The sequence below is a fragment of the Apodemus sylvaticus genome, chromosome 19, assembly GCF_947179515.1.
Source record: "Apodemus sylvaticus chromosome 19, mApoSyl1.1, whole genome shotgun sequence".
NCBI classification, from domain to species: domain Eukaryota; kingdom Metazoa; phylum Chordata; class Mammalia; order Rodentia; family Muridae; genus Apodemus; species Apodemus sylvaticus.
In genome coordinates this window covers 16,366,692-16,379,559 of record NC_067490.1, presented here as the reverse complement: position 1 = coordinate 16,379,559, position 12,868 = coordinate 16,366,692, and the positions used below count along the sequence as shown (strand labels likewise).

The following is a 12,868-nucleotide window of genomic DNA, read 5'->3' as shown; positions in this document are numbered from 1 at the left end:
CCCGGTCTGTTACTTTCTCTCAGCATAGATACATTCTTCTTTCCTTGTGGTTGGTATTTCCCTACATCTATCTATTTATACTTACAGTTTTCATCTTACCCTTATTACTAGTTATACCTACTTTCCCATGAATCCTCACTCACTTAGTATACCTTGTATCAGAAGGTATTCTGTAAATATATCACTCAGGATCCCTACAAACTCTTCGTAGCTGCAGCTATGTAAGGCAGCTCTCTCTAATTACCTGGAAAAAAACAACCCTTAAAGGACCAAGACACCTGTCAAAGAGACAGAAGCTAAACAGAATTAGAAAAGTGCATTACAGTACCAGCCCGCCACAGAAACACTTATTTGCACCACAAATAACTGATCTCTAATCAGAGGACCCACTAACAGTCTATTACACATTATGATGCCAACACTGAAAATTTCTTACATCTCAAAGACATCAGAATTTACCTCATACGGCTGCAGAACACACAGCTCAATTTTTTTTTAACCTTTGTGACAAAGGTTATAAAAGGTTTTCAGATATTTGCTGAAACAAAACAAAATGCAAATGACATTTAAGTTTGCTTGAAATTATAGAAGGGAGGCTCTGGCTATCACTCACGGGGAGAGTCCTTTGCATGGCGTGTGGGTTTGATCCCCCACCACAGTGGGGAGTAGAATTAGAGGTTGCTATTATGTATACACACATACACACACACACACACACATATGTATAATGGACACAGCGCATATATGCACAGGAGGGACCGTTGAGATGCTCGAATTCACTCATCTAGAAGATGGGGCTTTCCTGGGCAAGGTCAAATGGTAAAACCAAGGTTTGGACTGTTTGACCTCCAGTCCAGCACTCTTCTTACCCAGATCCACTCACCCCAGGACCATGACAACTGGTGTGCTCTGCTCTCCATGACACCCCTGTGCTGGAGTGAGGCTATGTTTATGTGCTCAAGAGAAACACACAGGAGTAAGCGAATAAAAAAACGATATTCTCTCTCTCTCTCTCTCTCTCTCTCTCTCTCTCTCTCTCTCTCTCTCTCTCCAACTTTGGAGCTCACAAAAGGTTTGAAATGACACTACTTCATAAGCTTTGAGAAAAATTTGTGTTCAAAGACACTCTCAGAACCAAGAAAAACAAGACCGGACATGACTGCACACTTCACAAAATTCATGCAGACTCTGAACGTAAGGAATATGCCACAGGACACCTCTCCCCACTTAATCTTATTTGCTCGTTTTAAATGGTTGACCTTGTCTTGTTTTGTTTTTTGGGTTTTGTTTTTTCAAGACAGGGTTTCTCTGTATAGCCCTAGTTCTCCTGGAACTCACTCTGTAGACCAGGCTGGCCTCGAACTCGGAAATCCACCTGCCTCTGCCTCCCAGAGTGCTGGGATTACAGGCGTGCGCCACCACCGCCTGGCTCTTAAATGGTTAATTTTTTTAAATGAGTTTTATTTTTATTATTTTTGTATGCACAGGTGTTTTGCTTAACTGAATGGCCATAATGTCCGGAGCCCATGGAGGCTGGAAGAAGGTGACAAGTTCCCTGGAACTGGAATCATAGACAGTTGTGAGGCATTGTGTGGGTATGAGAATCAAACACCAGTGTCCTCAGGAAGAGCATCCAGTACCTTAACCACTGAGCGAGCCATCTCTCCTGCCCCAATACCGCCTTTTGATTGCTACATTGTCAAACCTTACCCTCTAGTTCATTTTAACCAAGAGAGATGGTGTTTCTGGAAAAAAAAATAGAAAAAGAGAGAAAACCTATTTTTAAAATGTGCATAAAACATGAACGTACATACCAAGCACTTCTTATTAAACACTGCTTTTCACAGCTCTACTTTTTTTTTTTAAAAAAACTTAATCTTAGTTTTGTCTCTCTGTGTATATGCACATGTGTGTGGCTTCCTGTAGAGACCAGGAGAGGGCATGAGATCCCCTACGGCTGGAGTTGCAGGCAATTGTAAACCTCCAGACAGAGTGTGGATGGGAACCAAACTCCTCTGGAATAAGAGCAAACACACTTTGAGTCATCTCTTCTCTCTCCAGTCCCCAGAGTGCTCTCTTCTATTTTTTAAAAAAGTTATTTTTATTTATTTTTTATGTATATGAGTACACTGTAGCTGCCTTCAAACACACCAGAAGAGGGCATCAGATCCCATTACAGATGGTTGTGAGCCACCATATGGTTGCTGGGAATTGAACTCAGGACCTCTGGAAGAGCTGTCAGTGCTCTTAACCACTGAGCCATCTCTCCAGCCCCAGAGTTCCCTTCTTAATCACTGGCAAAGAGTAGGTCCTTAAAAAAAAAAAAAAAAGAAAGAAAGCTGGGCGGTGGTGGCACACGTCTGTAATCCCAGCACTTGGGAGGCAGAGGTAGGCGGATTTCTGAGTTCGAGGCCAGCCTGGTCTACAGAGTGAGTTCCAGGACAGCCAGAGCTGAACAGAGAAACCGTGTCTCAAAAAAACAAAAAAAACAAAAACAAAAAAAAAAAAACCAAAAAAACAAAACAAAACAAAACAAAAAAATAGGAAAAAAATGAGTAGGTCCTTAATAATTATTTGAAAAAAAAAATTCAGCCAGGCAGTGGTAGTGCACGCCTGTAATCCCAGCACTCTGGGAGGCAGAGGCAGGCGGATTTCTGAGTTCGAGGCCAGCCTGGTCTACAGAGTGAGCTCCAGGACAGCCAGGGCTATACAGAGAAACCCTGTCTCGAAAAAAAAAACAAATAAAAAAATCAAAAAAAACCAAAAAAAAATAAAAAAAAAAATCCATCTTAAATTGGGCATGGTATTGCACACAAATGGATCCCAGCACTCAGGGGGCTAATGCAGAAAGAACTTTGGTTTGAGGCAGGCTATACAGAATCTGTCTCAAAGTAACAATTATTAAAATAATCAAGGTACTACTCTTGAACACTAAGGTGGGACATCACTGACTGTATACTTTGTTGCTACTTGAGACAGAAAACAACCAGCGGCTGAGTGGGGACACTTTGTATCAACTGGAAATGTGTCCAAGCCCAGAGCATTTTATCTTAAGTGTGGGTGACAGGGCGGGCCTTGCTTTTTGAAGTAAGAGTTGGAATTTAAAGTAAAGATTTTAACAGAGATTTCAGCGCAGGTGGTAAGGGAGAGACAGTATGTATAGCCAAGGGCAGGGCTTCCCGGGAGAGCTGCCTCTTGTCACATTAGTTAGTGATTTTCAAAATGTTCAGCTGTAAACATTAAGAAACAGGCTTTACATCATGACTTGGTAATCACATATACATAGTTCTCTGCAGCACCACCCAGCTATATACTCCCAAACTCTGTGGCACCAGTGGAAAGTAGCCACACTAAGTGTGCACATGTATGTGCACGTGCATGTCACACACACAAGGAGGGGAGGGAGGGATGAAGGGAGAAAGGGAGAAAAAGGGGGTTATCTGAACAAGTTTAAAGAGGAAGGATGGGTGTGGCTGTGGCCCAGTCCAATCCTTTGAAGAGGATACTTTAAACCTTCCCATTAAGCAATATGGTATCCCTTAAGATAAGTAGCATACACAGATCAGGAAGAGAGAATGGCAAAAATACCCAGGAAGAGGTGAGACAGCAAGATTCGGAGCTTCTAAGGTGTACATTGCTTCCTCTCTACCCCAAGGAGAACCGCATATGGAAGGCCTTTGTGCTATCTGTGTGAAGCTGAACCAGAGGGAAACTAAATGAACACGATCTCAGCTTCTTGGGGAGGGAAGGGGTTACATAGACCAAGAGAGTCTGCATTCCCCCACATATGTTCTCTGGTAGGTGGCCCCCACATTACAAATCCAGGCCTACTGTGCAACCCAATGATGCCACTCCAGGACTTTGATAGGCAAGAGAAGGGTCAAGTTACTTAATACCTGTTTTCAATAAAACATCATTTCTTCCGATATTTAAATGGGGGTGGGATGGGGAACCAACATATTGCTAAGCAAACATTAGCTTCCCTGTATCACTTTTGACTATCAACACTGAAGGAAAATACAGGCCCCGATGCTTTTTGTGTATTTCAGGGAGCACAAGGGGCAGGGATGCTCCTGGCTTCCTGGAGGCAATCTATATCCATCCTTTGGTTTTTAATGTGTCTGGCTCCCATGAACAGATAGATGTCAACAGTCTCATCTAAGTCTATTTATCCCCTCAGAGAAGGGGGTCTCAGAACCCCCTTTCATCTATGATAAATTATCTCATCTTCCTGCGTCTTTGAAAGAAAAAAAGTACAGACAGAGTAGACTGAGTGTCATTACAGGGGCTTAAGGACAGGAAAATTCCTACCATAGATTCTTCCTTGAGAAGGAATAATGCCTCCTCTCTTGAGGCAAACTGACCATCTACAAATAATAAAGATACTTTGCCCCATGTGTTTTCTTTGGGGCTATCTCTCTCCTTCCGTAATCTTCCGTTTGATCTTCTGTAAAAAATGGCTCATTACAACCTTCTAATGTGAATTACCATCCAAAGCCTCGCCAGGCTCTTAAACGATTGGACCAATTGGCAATGATGGCAAATGAAAATACCACAATAAAATGATACCATCGGACTATCTAAAGAACTCCAGGCAGTTGTTTTTCTAAACCCCTCTGGAGGAGTCCACGTTTCCAGGGGCACAGGGAGATGAATGAAGCTGTTATTCTCCAGCGTTTGGTGGCAAGGGTCATCTCTGAGGAGCAGGGTGACCGAGCATCACTCAGAGCTGAGCTGTGGTGGCGATTAAACATGCAGAGTCCTAATTACAGGGTTGACCATCATCCCACTGAGCATCCGTCTTCATTAAATTCATCTGACTGAAATCTTTCTTACGTGTTTGCCTTTGAGATGGGGGTCTCTTATAGTCCAGTCTGGCTGCCACCTCAGGATGAAACTGAGGGTGACCTTGAGCCGATCCTTCCCAGCCCCGTCTCCTGAGTGCTGAGATAACGGGAATGAGCCACCATACTAGGGGTGTGTGCATGCTGGGGGAGCACTTTACCAACTGAGCTAAACCTCCAGCCCTTTGGCTTCATGTCTTTCAGTTGAAAACAAAAGCAACCAAGCAAACAACCAACAACATAAAGGGACAATGGAGGAAGAAACCTGTGCTTTCTAACTGTCCCATTACTCATTTCCATATACCACATATGTGGTCCTGTGAACGCCAGTTAACATCTCCTGCCTTTGCTTCATCATCTGCAGAATGGGAATAAGATGGTTTCTAGGTCTACGGCTTCAGGAAGGGACAGACAACTCCCAAAGGATAAAAGCTTTTGGCGTGGTGTTAGGCAGGGTGACCTCCACACATGGTGTGGTTGTCATCCTTTGGGATCGTGTATGGGGAAGAAAACTGAAGTCAGTCACAGAGCTGGGAACAAAACCTGGAACCTCTCTTGCCCTTGGTGGCCCAGGCACAGAGGATATGGCTGCTTAAAATACCGTGTTTCCTAGAGCAGCACAGATGGACACTGTGATTTTTAGGATCATACAGCTCAAAACAGTTATGAAATCTGCATTTTTCATTTACATTCGCACACACAATTTAGATTAATTATTAAAAAGCCAAAATGTTCAATTTGGGGGAACCAAAGGCTTCTTTTCTTGTTCATTCTTGGGGCGCTGGCATTGGAACCCTGAGCCTTGAAAGCAGTAGGTGTGTGTTTTAGCACTGAGCCACACTCCCAGGCCCCAAATGTTTCATTTTGAGACAGAACACTATACAGGGAAGGATAATTATCTGTGTCACGATATTTATGGAAGAAAAGCCTTTTGTTTCACTCTTCACTCTTCAGAAGACAGACCAAAAAAAAAAAAAAAGAAGAAGAAGAAGAAGACTGAGGTCTAGCACATAGCATGTAGCATGATTATTACCTAAAATTCTTTCTAGTAAACACAAAGGAAGAGAGGCCGAATTGTTGACAATGGCTGCATTAGGGTTCTTTCTCCTTCAGGTCTTTAAGTGTTCAGTATTGTAACATTTATCGTTTAAAAAAAAAGTCATTTTTTTTTCAAAGCAAAGTGTACTGAGGACTGAAAAACAGTGTTCGCAGAAGAAACACCTAGAAAACAACTAACAATAGACACCCAGCCGATAGCTGCTCTCTTTTGTCAAATCCGCCGCAGGCTTCTCCCCTCAGATTTTGCTCAAACTTTATCCCTTCAGTGATTTAGGCGGCGGCTGTAATAACATCTTTCTCTATGTCTAAAAATAGGCCACGGGTGTGCAAATTTATGAGCTGAAATGCAGAACTGGCACAGGGTGTCTAAATTAGAGCATTAAATCCTTTCGTCTACTCGAGCACGGGGATCTATTTGAAGCGCCTGTGTCCACACGCTTTGTAGAAAGACACAGTTTTAATGCAACATCTTTGTTCTTTTCATAGGTGGAGAAACGGAAGCTGTGAACATTATTCTCAGACGTGCCAAATCACTTCTCCAGAGATGAAGCCTGGGCAAAACTCATCCCAACTCCAGCCTCTGGTTCCCTCTTTAAAGAGAACAGAGGAGAACATCAGGGCTTTTGACCTTTTCTTGTTAACCTCACCTCAACCTCAGGGTTCAGCATCTTTCCACCGGCAGCCCTGGGCTCTGCAGTGACTCTGCTCCTGCCCTAGGGACTGTCTCTTTGCTTGCACTCTTGACTACATGATTGCAAACCTTGGGTTCTATGAACTTTGAGAGGCCTGATACTTTACGTAAAGAAATAGCACTGCACAATAGCCTGAAGTTATCTGCTTGCTTTAAAAGATACTCAAAAAAATAAAAAATAAAAAATAAATAAAAAAGAAGAAGAAGAAGGCTAGGGGCTTGAGAGATGGCTCAGCAGTGAAGAACATTACTTCTCCAGAGGACCCAGGTTCAATTCCCAGCACCCACATCAGACAGCTTACACCCTCCTATGGCTCTGGCATCAGGATACCTACCTGATGCCCTGTCTTTCCTCTTGTAGCCTCTGTGGCCACCCCCATACATGTGGCATGTACTCACAGATACACACACTAAAAATAAATCTTTTTTTTTTTTTAAAGGCCAAAGGTTAGCACTGAACTTCATTTGTTGGACTGAACAAGATGCACATGAGAGTCTGAACACAGGATGTCAGAGGGTGCTGTGGCAGCTCATGGGCCAGCCTGTTCAACTTGGACTTGGTTCTAAGCAAGATGACAGTCGAGGAGGAAGAAAGCGGGGGAGTATCAGTTGGGGGTGACGGGGTGGCTGGCTTGTGTGACTGATGTGATTTGTGGCAGCCAATGACAGGAACAGAATCCTGTGACCTCCGATGCCTTCTCCAAAATACCAGTTCGTCACAGATTCGCCATCGGCTATATTTAAGGTTATCTTCATACTAGACAACTCTGTTTAACACACAAGATCTACTGAAAAAAAAAAGGAAGATAAAAAGAAAGAAAAAAGGAAAAAGAAAAGATGTGGACATTTGCCATGCTAACATAAGTCAAACATGTGAGCTTAGCATGAGCAACAAGATGTATCAAACCTACACATTCAATAATGTCTTGTTTCTCTGAGTGGATATATACTATAGATAACCCCTATGGTATCTAAGAGTTATTGTGTGTGTGCGTGAGAGAGAGAGAGCACAACGCCACATTGAAATGCCTCACCATTATGAAAGGAAGCAAAGTTTGAAAACTTCCAAATGGGAACCAACAGTACATCAGCGTTCAGGAGTCGGTACGGTAATGACGACTGCATCTTCAAAGCCAGGCTTGTTTATATGGTTAAAAATAAAGTGCAGCCGCGTTATCGTCAAAAAAAAAAAAAAAAAAGAAAACGTCATTATTTAATAAATGCTGATCTTACATTTTATACTGAGTTGACCTTCAGCAGCACAAAGAACAGCGACGATCTACACAGCTAATGCTTGTACCAGAAAAAGAAAAAGAACCCTAAAATTTGGCTGCGTGTAAAAGTTGCTGTCCTCTGTACCGAAAGACGCCTGCTTCCTACTACCCTAACTCAGAACATTTGCAGTCAAGTGTAGCTGGAAAGGTTGATAAAACGTTTGGGGAGCCACCTATTTCTTGTGAAATCAATTACCAAACACATTATCCAATGTTGGCGCATTTGCTTCCAAAGTGCTCCCAAACACCACGTTCCCGGCAGCAAGGACTACCGCCGTAAAATGTTAGAAGACACTTGAGTCAGGGGACAGGCCAACACTAGAAATGGGTGCGGTAAAGAATACAAAGACAGGGTAGGGACAGATCCTGTGTGTTGACTGACCCTCCGATTGTCTTCCTCATTCTCTGCTCACACATCAAAGCATCCAAACGATTTAATTTGTGGTCCTTGGTGTTGTGTCTTCAACTCTACATCTAAGTTTATCGTGAGGGTGTAAATATATATATATATATACAAAACAAAACCAACAACCTGCTTGGCTTGACTTGTCATGAATCACAGCCAGGAGGTCATCTTGCTGTGTATCAGCAACTATGTGTACAGCTATGTGACCTGAAGTGGCAGCTGCGTGCAGAACCACCAAAATAGCAGGGGCAAGAGCTTTCTGCTGGCTCCTCGGCCCCAATCTCGCTTTCCCAGCCCTTCCCTCCCACTGAACACCAGCCGACTGCAGAGCCCAGAAAGACCCAGCCCCACGCTCTGAGAATAAAGGCTGAAGGCCCACCACACCTTCCCTGTCCTCCCGGGGAATCCGGGGTGCGAACACAGGAAGGAGGGCTCTAGGGACATTGTGAGGACGCACGGCGTGATCGGGGACGCAGGCCGCCCGTTGCTGAGCAAACCCCGGCCCAGCGGGGATGCACACACCCCGGGACAATCTGGCCACCCTACGAGCACCCGCACCGGCGATTCTAGGCTCAGCCTGGAAAAGGCACGACCGGATCGGGTCGCCCCGGGTTCCAAGCACCCGGACCCTGCGGATGCACGCCTCACCTGTACGGGCCGATCGATCGGGACCCGGCCTCCCTAGTGCCCGCGCCCCTCCCACGCCGTGCGCCCGGGGTTCCTGGGGACCTCTTGGGGACACCCAGGCCAGACCTGGCAGCCACTCACTTTCTGGATCCGCTTCAGCGCCATGGGGCAGGCGGCAGGGGCTGCGGCGGGTCCGCGTGTCCCGGGCTGCCGCCTCGCGGGGCTGCTCCGTGTGCGCCCGGGCGCGGTGCGCGAGTGTGCGGGCGGCGGCGCCGGGCTCTTTTGTTTCCGCCTTCGCTTTGCTGGGAAGGAGCTTGCGCCCTCCCCGCCGCACCCCGCCCGCCTGGCACACTGGGAAGTGTAGTCCCTGGCTCGGCCTCTGCCGCCCGCGCGGACGTCGTCCGGTCACCCGTGGGTGACAGCTGCGACCAGGCTGCTGCTGCTCCCTGCAGCCGCTCTGCAGAGCAAGGTCCCAAATCTGCAAAAAATCGGGACAGCAGGTGAGCTGTCGCTCTTAGGAGCGGCTGCGAACCACGGATTGCTCCTCCTCGCACAGACTCTGCAGAGGATCTTAACTTCCTTTGCAGATATTTCTGTCTCTTTTCCGCTCGCCCCTGGGGGAGTGAGGAGTCTTCGCCAATTGCATTCCACCTATTTTTTTTTTTTGAGACAGGGTTTCCCTTTATGTCTTTTGTCTCCACCTCCCAGAAATGGGATTGTAGCTTCCCGCACACCCAACCCTTAACGTGGTCTCCGGCATCCGAAGTCAGGTCCTCTGGGCTTGTGTGGCAAGCAGTTTACCTACTGAGGTGCCCTCCATTCCCTTCTCAGTTCTCGTGATCTCAGATCTTGCTCGTCCTTTCAACCATGACTCTTTGGCTTAGCACCTGCAGGTTGAGTTTTCGCTTTGGTCAGTCTCGGATTTCTGACAGCCTTGGTCAGTCTTAGGTTTCTGATGAAACTAAAGTCAAGCCATTCCTTATCTGAAATGGTTTTGAATCCCATTTTGCTTCTCAAAACACACACTACCCCAGCTTCCACAGTGTCTCTGCAGCTGGATCAACCACTTCTGGGAAATTCTCATCTCCGGGCTTTGCAGTATTCCACAGAAGAACAAGCCCACGCCCTCTACAGAAACTAGAGATGGGCTGCAGCCCAGAAAGCTCCGGGGAGACTGTGCCTTGCAGAGGTCCCCTTGCTGTATTTGCAAATTGGTCTACTTTCCTGTTCCCCAGGACCTATCAGCTTCTTCTTCTTCTTCTTCTTCTTCTTCTTCTTCTTCTTCTTCTTCTTCTTCTTCTTCTTCTTCTTCTTCTTCTTCTTCTTCTTTTTAAGATTTATTTATTTAGCTGGGCGGTGGTGATGCATGCCTGTAATCCCAGCACTCTGGGAGGCAGAGGCAGGCAGATTTCTGAGTTCGAGGCCAGCCTGGTCTACAGAGTGAGTTCCAGGACAGCCAAGGCTGTGTACAGAGAAACCCTGTCTCGAAAAAACCAAATCAATCAAACAAACAAACAAAAACCCAAAGATTTATTTATTTATTATACGTGAGTACAATGAAGTTGTCTTCAGACACCCCAGAAGAGAGCATCAGATCTCATTACTGATGGTTGTGAGCCACCATGTAGTTGCTGGGATTTGAACTCAGGATCTTCGGAAGAGCAGTCAGTGCTCTTAACCACTAAGCCATCTCTCCAGCACCCCACCTCTCCTTCAGCTTCTCTTTCTCTCTCGTGGCATGGGCCCTTTGCAACCTTGGCTTTGTGAAATTATTTTCCAGGAGCTGTACTTGTTTTCTGAGACAGAGTCACTCACAGGGACCTGGAGCTTACCTGTTGGGTTAGCCTGGCCAGGTTTATTTATTGTTTTTACCTAATCAGCATCGACTTTACACACAAGCCCCACCATGCCTACATTTGTACATGGGTCCACGTGCTTGCTGGTCAACATTTTATAGACAGTGTCTTCCCACCCATTATGATTATTGTTATTGTTGTTGTTGTTATTGTTGTTTTATCTCACCCCAAAAGAAGAGTGGCATTAATGCAATTCATCTTTTTTTAGCTAGAGACCAAACCATAGATTGAAACTTCTTGTATCAGATCATGGGACTCAGGGTCTCATACACACTGGAATAAGCACACTGGGAACCATTTTTCGTTGAGCATACCCCGAAACCCAGCTTAGGAGTGTCAGGAAACACTCCTGATCAAAGAGACTTCTGGGAAATAGCTAAGTCCCGCCTTCCACAAAGAGCTGTACAGAGACAAGCTGGACCCCTGAGCACTGTCCTGCATCCTTGTTAATAGAGTCACACACCAGAAGAGGGCATCAGAGCTCTTTATGGATGATTGTGAGCCACCATGTGGTTGCTGGGATTTGAACTCAGGACCTTCAGAAGAGCAGTCGGTGCTCTTAACTGCTGAGCTATCTCTCCGGCCCCAGAGCCTTATTTTTAATATAGCCTAAGCAGCTCAATGGCTGGGCCACTCCCAAAGTCCACGTTGCTTATACCTCCCCTCCAATACTCGTGAATTATTACTTCTCAAGTCTATATTCCACCTTTGCTACCCAGTCGGGGAGGAGCCCCTTGGAGCCTCTCTTACCTGCTGTTCCATGATTGTTTCTCTGCCTTCTGCAGCTCTCCTGTCTGATCGGCTTGCTTCCCTGGCGTGGCAATCCTTCTTCTCTAGGTCCCCTGGCCCAGGAAATCTAAAGTCCTGCCTCTGTCTCTCTGCCCAGCCATTGGTTGCCAGCAACTTTATCTATTAGGGCAGGGACTCACCAAGTCTTACATGCAGGAACCCAATTAGCATAATATAAGCAATAAACCTAATCCACAGCACTGCGTCACTTGAGGACTTGTTCAGAAGGAACAAGGGTCTAGACCATTACTGCAGACATGCGTCTAACCTTGCAGTTGAGTGAGACCCTAGTTACCTTTCTCATTGATATAGCAGTGGCAACATAAGGGAGGGAAGGTTTATTTTTTCCCTCTCACAGTTTGAGCAAAGTTATTTTGGATGGATGTCACAGAGGCAGGGGAGGGCAACCGGCTTAACTGCATCCACCGTCAAGAAGCAGAGAGAGCATGGCTTTCTCCTTGTTATTCAGTCCAAGACCCCAGCCCATAGGATACACTGCCATACTCAGAATGGATCTTCCCTCCTTGGCTAAAGCTTTCAAGAAGCAACCTCAGATATACCTCAGTGGTGTGCTCCTGTGAGGATTCCATACGGAGTTGAAGATGATTCGGTGGATGGCTCAGAGGGTAAGGCCTTTGCCCTGCAAGCATGAATCCCTGGGTGCAATTCACAGGTCCAAACAAACCAGACATGGTCCTGAATGATTTGGAGCATGGCTCAGTAGGTTTTAGTCTACTGGCTAGAGTCCAAACAATGGGAAATAGGGGCAGAAATATCAGGAGATCAAGGTCAGGAGCTCAAGGTCACCTCATCTTTGGATACATAGTGAGCTCAAAGCTATAAGAGACTGTTTTCAAAGCAACAACAACAACAAAACCCAACAATAATAAAGGACAGCATCCTTTAACTTAAGGACAGCATCCAAGGCCCTCTTCCTACTTGAGTCATGGCCTATGAAGGAAGGGTCGCCATTTGAGAATTTGTCAGAAATGTAGGCTCTTAGGACCTAGATCTGACCTTTCAAGCTTCCAAGTCATGCTAAGCACATGGAGTCTAGAGTTTAAATATCCAGCACTACCACCCTCAGGATGCACACAGAGAGGGGGAGGGGGAGGGGACAGAGAGGGAGAGGGAGAAGGAGAGGGAGGGAGGGGGAGGGAGAGAGAAAAGGGGGAGGAGGAGGGGGAGGGAGAGGAAGGAAGGATAGTTAAATGAACTATCCATTTTGAAGGTATTGAGTATTGGCAAGGTAGAAGAGGATGTCTCCCCCCCCACACACACACACGCACACACACACATACACACACACACACACACACACA

General features: G+C 45.9%; 1 protein-coding gene across 2 annotated transcripts in view; it reads right to left on the bottom strand.

The window, feature by feature from the left end:
* Positions 1 to 9,375, bottom strand: part of Ube2d1 (ubiquitin conjugating enzyme E2 D1) — a 35,170-nt gene extending 25,795 nt beyond the window's left edge. The window contains exon 1 of one of the 2 annotated variants that reach the window (XM_052163662.1): positions 9,043 to 9,375. In XM_052163662.1, coding sequence (XP_052019622.1) covers positions 9,043 to 9,066 — 24 coding nt within the window. In that variant the 5' untranslated portion in view covers positions 9,067 to 9,375. The remainder of the gene's footprint in view (positions 1 to 9,042) is intronic. The other variant, XM_052163663.1, reaches the window with a different exon arrangement.
* Between the last annotated feature and the right edge of the window lie 3,493 nt (positions 9,376 to 12,868).